Source organism: Raphanus sativus, chromosome 2, assembly GCF_000801105.2.
Source record: "Raphanus sativus cultivar WK10039 chromosome 2, ASM80110v3, whole genome shotgun sequence".
NCBI lineage: Eukaryota > Viridiplantae > Streptophyta > Magnoliopsida > Brassicales > Brassicaceae > Raphanus > Raphanus sativus.
Window position 1 is genome coordinate 31233153 of NC_079512.1, and position 15702 is coordinate 31248854.

The 15702-nt window shown below is 33.7% G+C and overlaps 3 protein-coding genes and 1 non-coding gene across 4 annotated transcripts; 3 read left to right on the forward strand and 1 right to left on the reverse strand.

The window, feature by feature from the left end:
- Positions 1-642: 642 nt before the first annotated feature.
- Positions 643-3233, forward strand: LOC108840164 (abscisic acid 8'-hydroxylase 1). Its single transcript, XM_018612991.2, has 7 exons — positions 643-1024; positions 1103-1421; positions 1551-1937; positions 2031-2196; positions 2278-2384; positions 2488-2606; positions 2715-3233. The coding sequence occupies exons 1-7, from the start codon at positions 825-827 to the stop codon at positions 2818-2820; spliced, it is 1404 nt and encodes a 467-aa protein (XP_018468493.2). The 5' UTR covers positions 643-824; the 3' UTR covers positions 2821-3233.
- Positions 3234-6422: 3189 nt separating this feature from the next.
- On the reverse strand, positions 6423-8441 carry LOC108839635 (uncharacterized). Its single transcript, XM_018612389.2, has 8 exons — positions 8272-8441; positions 7827-7895; positions 7669-7698; positions 7517-7549; positions 7236-7306; positions 7054-7135; positions 6857-6949; positions 6423-6772 (listed from the first exon to the last, which is right to left on the reverse strand). The coding sequence occupies exons 1-8, from the start codon at positions 8377-8379 to the stop codon at positions 6716-6718; spliced, it is 543 nt and encodes a 180-aa protein (XP_018467891.2). The 5' UTR covers positions 8380-8441; the 3' UTR covers positions 6423-6715.
- Positions 8442-12614: 4173 nt separating this feature from the next.
- Positions 12615-13633, forward strand: LOC108839649 (uncharacterized). The gene is made up of 2 exons (XR_008941975.1): positions 12615-13195; positions 13274-13633. It is a non-coding gene; the product is annotated as an uncharacterized LOC108839649 (transcript).
- A 499-nt stretch (positions 13634-14132) lies between these two features.
- LOC108839426 (F-box/kelch-repeat protein At4g19330-like) lies at positions 14133-15535 on the forward strand. Its single transcript, XM_018612190.2, has one exon. The coding sequence runs from the start codon at positions 14214-14216 to the stop codon at positions 15441-15443; it is 1230 nt and encodes a 409-aa protein (XP_018467692.2). The 5' UTR covers positions 14133-14213; the 3' UTR covers positions 15444-15535.
- The last annotated feature ends 167 nt before the right edge of the window (positions 15536-15702 follow it).

The following is a 15702-nucleotide window of genomic DNA, read 5'->3' on the forward strand; positions in this document are numbered from 1 at the left end:
GGTCAAAATCTCACACGTTCATTTTGCATGCTCTGTGACACGTGCTATCTCGTCTCTCTCAAATGAGCTGTCTCTCTAGAGCCCTTCCGACTGTGTATTTTAAAAGAGTATCTAAGCTATTTTAAAAATAAATAAAAAGTACTAGAAAAGAGGAGAGGAAGGATAGAATCAATTTCTTTGCAAACCATCGTAAGAACTTCTCCAGATATCCAAATTCCAAAGTCCATGCCTAACTATTATTTATTACTCATTCTGTTTTAATTTTTATTAGAATAAAATTTTCTATTTCAAAAGAAATATAATTTTTGCTTAAATGTTAAATTTATAAATTTTATATAATACCATACATTTTTATTAGTTGAAATATAGTGATGTATAATTGTATATAAACAATGATATTTTATTTTAAAATATGAAAACTAAATATTTTAAAATTTGTGCGTAAACCTAAAACAAAAATTAAAACTGAAGGAATATATTTTACAAAATATCTAAATTTTATTATTTAACTTAATTCTAAATAAACTATTAATTTTATATCACTTAGAACTCTAATAAAGATTTTTAATGGTTGGAGGTGTAATAGGAATCTCTATTTGAAACCTCCTCCTCCTCCTCCTCCTCTCTTTCTCTCTCACTCTCCCTCCATCACTTTTTCTCTCTCCTCTACCATATGAGAAAACCCTATATAACCCCTTCACATCTCCCACTTTTGCATCACACAATACATCTTCCCATTACACAACAAAACACTTTTGGTTATATAGCTTGAAGTCACAAGTTCTTTGTTGTTCAGCTACTACGTACCCCTTCCTACTGTCAAAATGGATTCCTCCGCCTTGTTTTTAACTTTCTCCGCCGTGATTCTCTTCCTCTACTTTCTCCGCTGTTTAATCTCTCAACGCCACCATGGATCCTCGAAACTCCCACTCCCACCGGGAACAATGGGCTGGCCTTACGTCGGCGAGACTTTCCAGCTCTATTCTCAAGACCCTAACGTCTTTTTCGCATCCAAACAGAAAAGGTCAGTGCGTTGTTTCAAAAATCTGAAAAAAAAAACTTGAGAAGTTGTAAGAAACTGAAAGGTTGGTCTCTTACACAGGTATGGTTCGGTGTTCAAGACACATGTACTAGGATGTCCTTGTGTGATGATCTCTAGTCCTGAGGCTGCGAAGTTCGTGCTGGTGACTAAGTCACATCTCTTTAAACCGACTTTTCCAGCTAGTAAAGAGCGGATGCTGGGGAAACAAGCCATCTTCTTCCACCAAGGTGATTATCACGCTAAACTCAGGAAGCTCGTTCTTCGTGCTTTCATGCCCGATTCTATCAGAGACATGGTTCCAGATATCGAATCACTTGCTCAAGATTCTCTACGTAATTGGGATGGAACCATGATCAACACTTACCAAGAAATGAAGACAGTAAGACACATATTTCCCCTTTTTTTTTGGCGGTTAAATACAGAGCATCTCTGTTTTAAAACAGAGCATCTCTGTTTCTTTCCATTTCCTCTGTTTTTAAACTGTTTCTATCTTGTTTACTTTCATCAGTACACATTCAACGTTGCGTTGCTTTCGATCTTCGGAAAAGACGAGGTTCTATACAGAGAAGATCTAAAACGATGCTACTACATCCTCGAGAAAGGTTACAACTCGATGCCTATAAACTTCCCTGGTACACTCTTCCACAAAGCCATGAAATCTCGCAAGGAGCTCTCGCAGATCCTAGCAAGAATCTTATCAGAGAGAAGAGAGAACAGATCCTCACACAACGATCTTCTCGGGTCATTCATGGGAGACAGAGAAGAGTTAAGCGACGAGCAGATCGCTGATAACATAATCGGAGTTATCTTCGCCGCTAGAGACACCACGGCGAGTGTGATGACGTGGATACTTAAGTACTTAGCTGAGAATCCCAACGTTCTAGAGGCCGTTACTGTAAGTTACTTATATACTGACACGTATTTGTCCTATTTCAGTAATAGAAACAGAAGAGTGTTCTTGATAGTTTTGTTTTTTGGTGTTTAATAGGATGAGCAAATGGCAATAAGGAAAGACAAAGAAGAAGGAGAGTCTCTAACGTGGGTTGATACAAAGAAGATGCCAATAACTTCAAGAGTTATTCAAGAAACGTTAAGAGTCGCTTCAATCTTATCTTTCACGTTCAGAGAAGCTGTGGAAGATGTAGAATACGAAGGTACTATAATCGATGATGATCCCAAACTACTCTTTGAACTTATTCTAAAGAATCAGACTTTTCCTTTTAATTGTTTTACAGGATATTTGATTCCTAAAGGATGGAAAGTGTTGCCGCTTTTCAGAAACATTCATCATAGTGCTGATATCTTTTCGAATCCTGGGAAGTTTGACCCATCAAGATTTGAGGTATATTTATTTATCTTTCTATCAGGACCTTTCTGATAGTTATTTTTTTTTTTTGTATTGTAAAGACTAATTTATGTTGACATAATGTATCTCTGCTGTATAGGTGGCTCCAAAACCCAATACTTTCATGCCATTTGGTAATGGGACACACTCGTGTCCTGGAAATGAATTAGCCAAGCTTGAAATATCTATCATGATTCATCATCTGACCACCACGTACAGGTGTGTATACTATTTAATTAGTTTATTGCCTTCTCTCTACCTTCAAGAAAGTGATTTATTTCATCTCTCTAGTTATGTTTTTGATAAGGGAAACTTTTATTATTACAGATGGTCAATAGTTGGAGCTAGTGACAGGATTCAGTATGGGCCATTTGCGCTTCCCCAAAACGGACTGCCCATTATGCTTGCTCGGAAGTCGGAGATCCATATGTAGTACTACTACGTGATTGCCCTTAGCTTTCTATAATTGGAAAGAGAGGGGGACTAGAGAAAGAAATTAAACTATTCTTTATTTTCTTGCTAAAGAAAATAGGGAGAGGTGAAGGGAAAATGAATCAAGATTTTGATATGTAAAACCTAAAATGGGAGATGAGGAGAAGGCACCAAGTGTACAGAGAAAAGTCTAATTTATTTTCTTAGTTTTTTTGTTTCATTTTTAGTTTGAAATTTTAGTTTAAGATAGGGAAAAGTTGGTCACTAAATTTCAAATTCAGGTAAAACGTTAGATAAAATATCTAATGTTTCTTTTTCCTTCCCAAAAAGAAATATCTCATGTATATGTTTAACTGATTCGTCCTGAATTGGAGAGTTTCCATGTTGTTCTAACAAGTGAATTGATTTTCTGAAGACGCCCACATAAATATTTACAGTTTGTGTTGCTTGTTTCGTTTATTATACAAAAAATCATTTTTCGTTAAAATGACAGAAAACATCGTAATATAAGAAATGAGTAAAAATATTTAAGAGCCGAACTATCAAACATAGCCGTCTAATAGAATATGCAAGTAAACAGCCGAACATGATTCAAATAAAAAATAGAAAGAATTATATTTTTTTAATAAATGTATATATTTATATTCTAAAACTTTATATCTAAATTTAGAGCATATAATAACCTTTAAAACATTAAATATTCATATAGATAGTTAAAACTATTTCATTACATTGTTAAATATATCGATAATATTTTTGAACATGGTTTAAAATTAAATTGAGAAGGCCCTGCTATCAAACATATGTTATGCAAATGTAATTGGGATTAAGAGAAAAAAGAGAAAGCTACAGCTATATAAAAGATAATTAAATTATTCAATTTAGTAGTTGCACCTCTAGCAGACTAGCAAACATTGAAATGGCAAAAAAATGTTTGTTTATGCAAGTTTTGAGAATATTTAATTCGATCCATGATTTATCTAATTATAAAAATATTACTTAACTTACTTGATCATGTTTTTGTTTTAAATTTTGGGTCTAACTTATAATGTTAACTTGAACATTTCAATACAGCAATCACATTTACTACACCTACTACACATTTTGTCTGTAGACTCAAGTAACCACATCAGTAATCACATTTACTAAACCTACTCAATAAAATGATTAGAATCGCGACAATCACCATAGACATTTGTTATATAATATATAGAACAAGAAAAAATCCTAATCTATTCAAATAATTTGACGGACGACTTTGGACATCATCACCCTTCACCCGTGAGTTATGTTGAAATCGTCGCTGTAATTACATTTGACCATCATCATCCCAGTATTATTTTATTTGATTTTTTTTTACTTGTGAGCTACATTATACCATGATTGAGAATATTGATGTACAGCTGTATTTGACTCCTCGGGGAAAATATATCAAACGGGCTATCAATTTCGTGTCACTGTCTGCCTTATTATCGTTTTATTTTGACGTATGTATATGTATTTTGATATAACTTGTGGCGTGATATTAGTAGTATCTTATGGGCAATGGACAAATGAACCAACTGTATGATATTAAAAATAAATCTGTAAACTTGTCCAATGGAAAATCTAAACAAAAATATCTCTGTAAAGTTCGATCACAACCAGATGGAAAAATTATTGTTTTAACCAAATGATGTGTGAGAGTTATAAAACACGATTACCATTCAAAATGAGAACAAAAGACATGGTTAAAGGCACTGGAAATAGTGATTTAACTAATGATTCATTAGTATTTTTACACTAGAAGATCTCGAGTTCAAATTCCAGAAAACACAAATTATGCAGATTATGGAAAAAAAATCACAAGAAGTTTTCAGGATGGTGTATGGTGTATCATCGAACATAGATCTTAGAAAACGCAAATCATGCAGATTATTGAGAAAAAAATCACAAAAGATTTTTAGTATAGTGCATGACGTATCATCGGATCGGAATGATAGAGTCAAACATATATTTTCATATGGTGGTAGAATTGTCAGCCGTAAAATCGTCTATGTAATATATCTCAGCATTATAATAGCATAACTAATCAGACGTTAAAAATTACATAGTTAGTATATACTATACATATTATGTATATATGTATATATAACCATTCTCAACAAAAAAATAAGTTGTACTATAGACTTAAAACAAGATGGCTTGATCATAATTGTTATGTTTACTTTTTTAGGGGGACATTAGTTGTATTACTTTACGTCATATTGTATATGTATAGTTGTTCGTTTTTATATTTTTTTATATAAAAATGTACCATGCTCCATGATTTTCACGTTCATCTTTTAAATTTAGAGTAATAAAGGTATTTCATGATCAATAGTCCCCAATATGCCGGTCCGTGTAATGAGATTGCATTATTTTGTTTTACAATAATTTCATATTATATATAAAGGTTTATACTTTCTGGAAAACTTGTATATGTATAGTTATTCGTTTTTATATTTTAGAGTATTATTTTAGGTTGCAACTGGTGACTAATAGTTGTAGAAAAACTGGTGACTAAAAGAAACAGATGAAATGATAATAATAGTAATTTATGAAATTTTAAAATAAACATCCCATTTATTACATTTTTTGAAGTTGAATGATTTTCTAAATTATTGCTATTTTCTCTAGAATATATTTTTTTTAATTTGGCGAAAAAATAATTTACACTTGTTCACCTCCAAAAATCCCACATCTTTCATCAAACAAATACGATCGTGGATGGACCCTTGCAACCAATATTGTGAACCAAAATATATCTCCTCGGCATCTAATTAAACTAAATCGGGCCAATCGACGATTCTCAACATATTTGAGTTTGTATATACTGTGGTAATAAGTAATCATATTGTAAATAATTAAAAATATATGTCGTATTCAAATGCATTGATGCTAGTAATGACGCACTAGCGTACATGAAGAAGTAGGTATTATGACCACGAATGAATAACTTATAATTATAGCTCTTATACGTTAGCATATCTGTTTGACTTGTTAACATATTAAGTTTTTATATTTCTAAGTTAAGTACGTGTACTATCAACTTCATTACGTGGATTGTTGCAGGATTAATAAATGTGATCATGTAACTAATGACTAAGAATCAACTGTCTGGCGTAGAGTGTTTGTATATTAGTTGACTTGACTTGTGAATATCTTAGCTTAAGATAAAATAATCATTTACGAGAAAATATAAGATTAATTAGTTCCGTGGTCGTTCGGCCATGCATATTTTCAGTTAAATGTGTTTTCGAATTAGTTTTGTTGACTTTTCAAATTTGTAATTATTAACATGTTTACTTGCACAGAAAATAATATGCTTCTGACATTTAAGTAGTAAACACTTCAGAATAGATCACAAAACAAACAGTTTCGCTGTGAAGTGTGATATTGTCGGTAGAAAGTACACGATCACAATAGGTTGTTTGTTGAGTGACTTGAGTCCCAGTCATCCATTATGAATGTCCACCAATACACCAACAGTGTCATTTTATATTATTACGAAAAAGTTTGTTAATTTTTTGAAATTAAATGTAAAGTCACAAGATGATAGATCATTTGATAAAAGATTACAAGTAAAGTCACAAAGATGATCATTTCCCAACGAATCTTATGGCTGCGAATAAAGTGTCACAATATGTTTGTTTACGTAATAAGTTGTGAAAATAATCTAACAAACACCAAAGTTATCACTCATTGATCGTGTCAGTTAATCGGAACAAAATGCATAAACCGGTTTAATCAAGACTCATTGGTTTACACATGTAGCAAGTAGTTGCGAGTCTTGTGACTAGATTGATAATACGCTGATAAAATTATATGCAGGGAATGAAAGTTACGCATTTTTTCCATTGCCATTGTCTTGAAACTTATGTTGGAGGCAGCTTGTCATTTCCTTCAAAGTAGGCTGTGATCCCGGTTTTCATCTGCAAACGATTTCACGTTTTGAGAATGATTAATAAGTGAAGAACAATTGGGTGTAAGAATTTGAAAAAAAAAGTTATAGTTACCTTTTTGATTGCATTAGCTGTGTCTGAGGCCTCTTGTGGTTGCTCTTTAAGCAACCTGATCCGAGCTTCCATTTGACGATTCTGTTCTTCAGCCTGGTAAGTAAATGAAGACAGTAAGAAATCGTTTCTTTTTAAGTAGAGAAGTGAAGTGAACAAAGAGTTGGTGTCCTGTGACAGTCTTATTGGAACTTACTTACCCTCTGAAGTGAAGCTGTTAATCTTTGTATCTCGCGCTTCTTAGCTGCTGTTAAGTCATTTGCAAAGTCCATTACATTGGTCCTGAGAAGAAGAAGTCATATCAGAAATTTCCAAATATATTTGTGAACTTACATTGTACCCGTAAATAAGGATTTAAGCGGCATGCATGACTGACACCTACTTATCTGAAAACAAGGGATCCAAACTCTGTTCTTCGACCAGCTCCTCAACTTTATCAAGAATTGGTCCAACCTGCAAAAGAAAAAAAAAAGAGAAAAGGTGCTTTCACTCACAGAGGAATTTGACAAATCCCTCCTTTCACAAGTGTCTGGTCGATCACAAGGAAGGAACCTAACTACTAGTCAGATGTAAGAGGAAAACAAGTGATAAACTAGCAACAGTTCTCTAACGTGGAAACAGTATTTCTGAAAGTACTCCAAGAGATGATGTCTGTCAACGTACCTGAAATTCTTGACAGTGTGCATCAAAATCATCCTGTAACAATCACAAAAACGATAAGTTATGAATCAACTCCAAGAATAAACCCATCACATGATTTCCTTTTTTACGTTTATATTGAGCAAACCAGAATGATTTCAAAAGCCAAGAATTACCTCTAATGTCTGATGCAAATTCACAATCACCTAGAAACATGTAACAGAGATATAATTAGAAAAAAAAACTTCCCCTTTGATAAGTGTTACACCAAACATATAAAAAAACTAATGGATCTCTACTCATCTAGATAAAGGATAACAAAGAGAGGGAATACCTGAGTATACAGCCGATAAAGCGTATTTTGCTCAGCCACACCGAATTTCGAGAAAATTTCAAGAAAATCCTGAAATGGTTTTGTTTCACATTAACGAAACAAAAAAAAAAACACAAAAGGGTTATTAGCAACATACGCTGAAGCAAACGAAAAGCTCTAATTTTTCAGTAATCATCTAATATTTACAGCTCTGATTTAAAAAAAAAGAGGATGAAACAATATAATCATAATTAAAAATCTTGTCTACAGATGTAGTTAACCTTAAAAATTCAATTTCACTAGAGTATGTAATTTCGCAGTCTCGAGAAGACAAAAACAAAATCAGCGGTCTCAATATGAACATTGTAAGGCTCAATTTCGAGAACCCTAAACCCTGAAACTCCAACAAGACCGAACGTAATACTTCGGTAAAGAAATTCGATTCGAACGTCTCTTGAGTGAATACCTGTCTGGAGCATGCAGTGAGTAGAGAAAGAAGAGCGGCTCTGAACGATTGCTTCATATCCGATTGTCTGCAACCCGGAATATCCGTTTCATGACCCGGTTCGTCCATCCTAGCCAAAATGAAAGAGGCGAAACTCGAGAAAATCTGGGTAAGTTGAAAATGAAATCTAGAATTTCGGAGGGAAAATAAATAATCTTGGAGTATTTGAGCCCGTATAAAGGCCATTTATTTTTAGTGTGAAGTTGAAGGTCCGAAGTTGAAGAACATATGTACTTATACTAAGGCCCATTTAGGCCCAACAATGAAGCAACATCAACGCGGGGTATATGGTTTGTATTTCCTTTTCCTTGTGAAACAAGGTTCCTTGACATAAATCTGAAAAGATCAATTATAGTTGACATAGGCTTATTTGGTTTGGTTTCATTAGTACAATTTTGTCTTTATTAGCATTCGCAACTAGAGAAAAACAGAGAGTTTGATATGAATAAGTGGAAAGTGTCGAGATAGGTTTGGAAAATGATTGTGGTATGAAAAAAAGTGGCAAGTGTGGAGATGGTTTGAGTGGATTTGATCGGCATTATAGCCAACACTGAAAAATGTAATTCATAGATAGAGGTGGGAAGGTTAGGTTTACTGTTGTAAGTTTCCAATGTTTAATTTTCTAATTAACCGACACAATTTAAAATTAATTATATATATATTGATAAGTTCAATTAATAGATAATGAATGTAATAGTCAGGAACAGTGGCGGAGGCAGCAAATCTATTTATGTGGGTCAATTTGATAACACATATATACTACAAAGTTATTATACTAATTTCATCAAATTTTTTTACAAAACACAAAGAATATTTGTTTTTACAAAAATTCACATTGGTCATATGACAACCTTCGCCGTATGCTGGCTCCGCCATTGGTCAGAAAACATAAAACCTTTTTTTGGTAAAAGAGAAAACATCAAACTTGAAGATACTTAAATTTTTTCTTTTTTAAAAAAAAAGAAAAGAAGAAACTTAATAAATATAAATATGAAAAAGAATATCAAAAGCCTATAAAAACTTATAAATTGAATTGAGTAACTATGATTCAAGGTTTGGTTATGACATGAGTAAAGAAGTCAAGAACAGTGATAGGTTTGATGGATTTCTCTAAGGAGTACGAAATATCTTAGTCTTCTTTGTTGTTGAAGGATCATTGTTATTTTAAAAGCTAAAATTTTAATAATTTAAACTCTTTTTGTCAACTAATTTAAAGTATTAAACTATTTAAAAGGTAAAAGCACAATAACTTCTTCAAAATAGGAGGAATAAATAGCTGTTCTGTACAATATTCCTCGCCTCATCATGTTCAACAATGTTGCAAAATTTGGTCGAGTTATTCACATATCTCATTCTGATTACTAACCTTGATATGTGATACGATGGTTTATCTTTACTATGTTCTCCAAAAAGATTATGATTTCACCTACAACCTCCAAGATATACTATGTTCCTATCTTTTCTCCACTATATTTGTTCTTTTTTTTGTTGCCAATCTTTGTGTATGTATTGGAACAACAAAGTTTTTTTTTAACTAGAAAATTTGAACGGGTGTGTTCCTAGGTCAAAGTTCAGTTCTTTTCAGTGTTTGAAAGTATAAGGTTTATTCTAGATATCATTAAATTGATGGTAAATTGATTGATGCTCCACAAAATTTTGGAACAAGTGAGTTACTTTAGATTTAGCTATATGAATGACTCAACAATCTAGGGAAAATGATTCATATTCCCCTCTAAATACCTTATCATCAAATTAAAAAAAAAATTACTCTTCAATTAAGAAACAGAGAGAGAAAATGTATGGAGCAAAATACAAGAATTCCACTCGTATATCCACTCACTTCTCTTGATATAGATATCGGTAACTTTATAAGCATAATATGCATGAATGAATCCAAAATCGAAGGTATACTTGATGGAGTTGATCTCTTAGTCTGTGGACAATGGTTAGAAAGTTTTCTTCATTCCTACTCTCTAAGAAAACAATTTAAATTCGTTTGGTTCATCTTAAATTCAGCTTACTGCTATGGAAAAGATGTACGGAATAGGAGGAGACATTAGGAAATCGCAGCATGCAAGAAGCTGGTGCTTTTCCCATAGTTTCCATGTTCAAAGATCTCAAGGTAATTGTGTTTTCAAAATTGAATATGACCAACATCAAATATGCACTTATTTTTCTGATTAACCATGGTGATTTTCACAAGATCTTGAGCTCGTATTTATATCAGAAACTCAACCGCGAAGATGATCAGTCGGTGTTCCCTTCGTTGACGAGATCACATGTCCAACACTGACGGCAAATAAGCACTAAGTCAACCATATGTGACCCTTTTCAGATTTTGTTAAAGCCCAAAAGGAAATATAATTGTAGACAATATTCAAAGACCGTACATATTATTGAAGATTTTTTGGTGTTTTCTAAAAATCTGAAACAAGATTCTCATCTAGAACAACCAAAGTACCAAAATATTTAAGTTCATGAGAGAAAAACAACACAAAACTTTTTAAAAAAAACATAAAACTTTGATGTTAGACAAATCCCAAATCTGCCAATTCACAACTAGAGGGAAACTGTGGGAAGGGTCGCTCGATAGGACCAAACACATTGCAAGGTTGGATCATACAGACTGCGTGAGATCACATAAGAAGATCCCATCAGTAGTATTAGCATCGCCTTGATTTTTGTTTTCTTAAGAACCACCCCATATAGCTCGTAGTGCTTGAAGTTCGTAGTCAATTCCTCTAAATCAATTCGTCCATCAATCTAGAAGAAAAAAAAGACAAGCAAGCTAAGTTTTTGCTTGGTGCTTAATAAAAATGGTAAAATAATTAGGATTTTGGAGGTTTAGGATAGAATCCATACACTTCTTAAGACCCGATGTTAAATCGTGGGGATTCAGATGACGGAAAACACCTTTGTAATAACGTAGTTAGAAACCAGATTAACAAAGCTCCTATGTATGAATCAGGATTTTGATATTGTAGAGAAGGTAATAAAGATGATGATGATGATGACAAATGTTTAACCCAAAAACGGTATGTTTGTTGGATTTAGACAATACATTTTTATGTAGATTTAGAAAAAATCTTCATTGAAATCAAATGGGAAAAAGAATATAAGAAAAAAATTATTGATCAATATTATACAAGTGTTTTTGGCAAAAAAAATATTATACAAGTGCCAGTCCTCAGCACATACCTAAGAAACATTTGCATGGGGCCTATTTTGTGGGGTTACCTCTTTTTTTTTTCCAAAAAAAATACTGTTATATATATTTAACAAAAATATAAGGACAAACATATCAAACTAATACATTCTTATATAATAAACTAATTAAAGAAATATAAAATTTATAAATGAACTTTTGCCAGATGCAATTTTCTGGTAGTTATTTTAAGAACTTTATCGACATTATAACAAAAGTTTTTTCTATAACTAATTTTTTACTATCCAATAGTTTTAAAATATTGAGTTTATTTTTAGTTTTTATACTGGATCTCGGAAATGTCAGAACGGGGGATGAATGAACCCACAAACCTCTTTGTATTTCATTAAGTAAACCTTGAGGGGTTCAAGCTTAAGTGGACATTGCCCAAAGTAATTGTCTTCCTTTCTTCTCTTTGGCGCTTATCTAAAGTAATTCATAACAAGATGGGAACCTCGCTGGTGGGAATAAAGCATCAAAGAGAAATAAAAATCTTGGTCAGCTTAACTACAAAGGCTGAATAATGGGTCCATACAAAACAGAAACATCAAAGCCCAGAGATATATCTCATCAAGTAAACCTTCAAATCCCAAAAGTATTATTGCTCAAGACAATCATCATCTCCATTAATTAATAGTATATATTTTCTCTCTTTGGCGCTTATCACTCGCTCTGTTTGTCAAAATATGCATAACAAACATCAAATGAAACTAACGGAGATAAGCAAAACTATTATTATCCCAAAATTGACTTAGTGAATTAACAAAAAATCTTAACTTTAACAAACCCAATTTACATAAACAAGAAAAAACAACAAAGCTCAGATATATATATATATATATATATATATATATTCGACTGTTCTTAGACCAGAATGTAAAATGACAACTTAAATTATAATCGACCTTCCTCCAATTATGTATCTTTTCAACAGCCCTAAACTCGTCGAAAACCCTATAACTTCAAAAGACTATACAATTTCGCACAGAATATCAGAAAAAACCCAGATTGCGATACAACTTCGGGACGGAATCGATCCGATTTAGAAAATTTACCTGTTTGGAGCAACAAAGCAGTGTGAACTGAGAATTCGACCCGTTTTTATGACCCGGCTCTGGATTTAACCCGAAACGAAATTGGAGTACGCGCGCGAGCGGGAGATATAACGGAAGGCCCAACTAAAAGCCCATATTCACAAAGTTAACTCCTCCCCTCTCTCTATAAATACCTGAATCTTTAAAAAAATACAAACAAACTTTTCGATCGAGAAACAGAGAGAGAGAGAGAACGTACGTGGATCGAGAAACAGAGAGAGAGAGAGAAGGTACGTGAATCACGAACGCGACTCGTCGTCTCTCCACTCACCTCTGAGGCTCTGAACATGGAAGACATTGGTAACTTTGTGAGCATCATCTGCATCAACGAGGCAAGAATCGAAGGCATTCTTGACAAGAACGATCTTACGAACGGGATAATTGTTGTGAAAAAACGGTAAAATCTTCACATGTTTGCTGTTTAATTATGGTTTATTCATTCTATTATCTCATATTGAATCTCTTCTTCCTTCTTCCTTGTCCAGCAATGGATTTTGGGACTGAAGGAAGAAAGGCACGAGGTCCTCAAATCCCACCAGCACTCAACATCCAGGGATCTCTAACGATAAGATCACGACAGATCAAGGTTCGTTTCTTGGAAACATCCAAAGAACAAGAAAAACGTGCGAACTCAGATTTGGTTTACGACGACTCTCTGTTTCAGGAAATGGAGATCATTTGTCTTACACCTCAGGAGAGAGACTTCCCGTCTCTTTCTCGGCGCAGGATTGGAGCAAGGAACAACGTGGGCCCTTCCTACTCTGAGGTCGCCAAGAAGAAGAAGAATTAGGGTTTTTTTGGTCTAAATCTAGGTTTGGGATTTTGATCATGTTTATGTGTTAGATGCATGCTTGACTGTTTTAGTTGGGGTTTTTAAGATTTGTTTGAAGATGGAGATACTGAATGCATTGTATTATTTGATAAAAGATGCCACGTTAACTGCTCAAATAAAAAAGAAAGATTTAGGGTAACTCAAATGATATGTAGCGCATGAGTTTATAATCTATGATATGCGTTAATGTTTTTTTATGTATATATACTTCTATCTCCTTCGAATCAGTCAAAGTTATGTGAAAAAACATCAGTGAAAGTTTTTTGAAATATATATATAAACTGGAATTTGGTTTTATTTGTTAGCAAATACTACCACATGTTTTACCAAAAAAAAAAATACTACCACATGTTTATTCGTTTATTCATTTAGGCTTTGAGACCTGCCGAATTAAATTTTATATTCTTAGCAAAAAAAATATATTAAATTTTATATGTTTAGACTCGTTTAAGTTACGTGTGCTTGTTTTTATATATTTTTGTTATTTATTTGTTAAGTGTTTTTTTGGTTATTAAACCCAAAACAAATTACTTATTCAAAAGCCGGAACCGTTTAATTTATAAGAAAGAAAAAGGTTGAAATAGTCATTAGATTTTTAACACAAAAAAAAGGGAAATAGTCATTAGATAATACTAAAAAGTCAAGGGAAACACATTTATGTAGGAAAACAAAATTATACATGTGTTTAGGATTTCTATTTAATATAGGAGAAATTCACAGGCTATATATACATATAAACACATGATTTCATCCATATTCAATTGAGAAAAATATGGAACTAACAAAGAAGCCAAACCTGCCTGCTCCGCCGCAACCATCTCGGACGTCGTTTTCATCACTACCAGAGGACATCGTTTTGAGTATCTTGGCTCGCATATCGACATCGCATTACCCTAAACTCTCTTCTGTCTCCAAGAGCTTCCGCTCGCTCATACACTCGAAGGACCTCGAGCATGCGCGATACCGCCATAAAATTAGAGAAAATCGTGTTTATGTCTGCCTACAATCGCACAACCATCCGTGTAACCACAGATGGTTCAGTCTCTGGATAAAACCTGATGATCATCAAACCCTAAATCATCCTTGTGACGATAGATGGGTAGGTTTCTGGATAGACCCTGACCATCATCAATCCGTAGCATGTTGCATGAGCGAAGACAAGACTACCAGAAATTTGTTGGTACCAATTCCGTCTTCCTATTCTCCGTACTTACCAATGCTCTATGAAACGGCTGGTTCAGATATATATGCAATAGGTGGCGGCGGACTAAATCCATCGTCCTCTACCATAGTGTTTGTCTGTAATGAGCTGGTCGGTAGATGGCGTGAAGCCCCTAGCATGATTGTTGCTCGTAAGAATGCCTTTACATGCTCTCTCAATGGGAAAATATATGTAATGGGAGGGTGTGAATCAGATGAATCTGAGTGTTGGGCTGAGGTTTTCGACCCAATGACTCAAACATGGGAACCTTTACCGGATCCTGGCACTAGGCTCCGGTTCTCTTCGATTAAAAATATCGACGCTCAATCAGACAGAATTTACTTGAGGACCAATGAAAAGAACTTTGCTTACCTTATAGAAGAAAACAGGTGGGAAGTTGTTGATGAAAACATTGGGGAGAGTGAATGTAAGGTAGATAATACTTTGTACTGTTATGCTAATGATGGCTTACACTGGTGGCATGACACAGAGTATTGTAACGAATGGAGATTGGTCAAAGGTTTGACGGAGCTTGATCTGCATTTTAAAAGAGGACATGGAATGGAAATAGTTAGTTATGGTAGAAAACTCGCAATCTTTTGGGTTGGTACGACAGAAATGTTAGATGATCTTCCTCTTAGCCTAGCATCTGGAATTTTCTTTTCTGAAATTTGGTGTGCTGTGGTTTCGCTTGAAAGACGTCGTGATGATGAAGTTTGGGGTCAGATTGAATGGATTGATCTTGTGCTTAGAGTCCCTCTTTCACATACACTCTTGCGTTGTGTGGAGCTAATGCAATGATCAACAATATGTTTTTGCTTAGGAGTTCTTATTACTTATAAGATATGCTGTTTTTTTTCTCGCTTTTGCACACTCTTTTTATATAACATCGGATTTGTTTTACAACAGTTCATGTACTATTTGATTTTTTTCTTTCTTTTTGTTGTAAGTCTTTTACTTAAGGATTTTTAACACTAAAACCCCTCAACTAAGTTTGTTTAGGGTAAAAACCTCCAAACTAAGTATTTAACGAAATAACCCCTAAACTAACTTTATTTAA

Excerpts from the sequence above, each read along its gene's own strand:
- LOC108840164 (XM_018612991.2), top strand. The coding sequence starts at position 825 with ATGGATTCCTCCGCCTTGTTTTTAACTTTCTCCGCCGTGATTCTCTTC. Across the intron at positions 1,422-1,550 it reads CTTACCAAGAAATGAAGACA|TACACATTCAACGTTGCGTT; the intron begins GTAAGACACATA and ends TACTTTCATCAG. Across the intron at positions 2,607-2,714 it reads CATCTGACCACCACGTACAG|ATGGTCAATAGTTGGAGCTA; the intron begins GTGTGTATACTA and ends TTATTATTACAG.
- LOC108839635 (XM_018612389.2), bottom strand. The coding sequence starts at position 8,379 with ATGGACGAACCGGGTCATGAAACGGATATTCCGGGTTGCAGACAATCG. Across the intron at positions 7,699-7,826 it reads TTTATCGGCTGTATACTCAG|GTGATTGTGAATTTGCATCA; the intron begins GTATTCCCTCTC and ends ACATGTTTCTAG. Across the intron at positions 7,136-7,235 it reads GATCCCTTGTTTTCAGATAA|GACCAATGTAATGGACTTTG; the intron begins GTAGGTGTCAGT and ends TCTTCTTCTCAG.
- LOC108839426 (XM_018612190.2), top strand. The coding sequence starts at position 14,214 with ATGGAACTAACAAAGAAGCCAAACCTGCCTGCTCCGCCGCAACCATCT.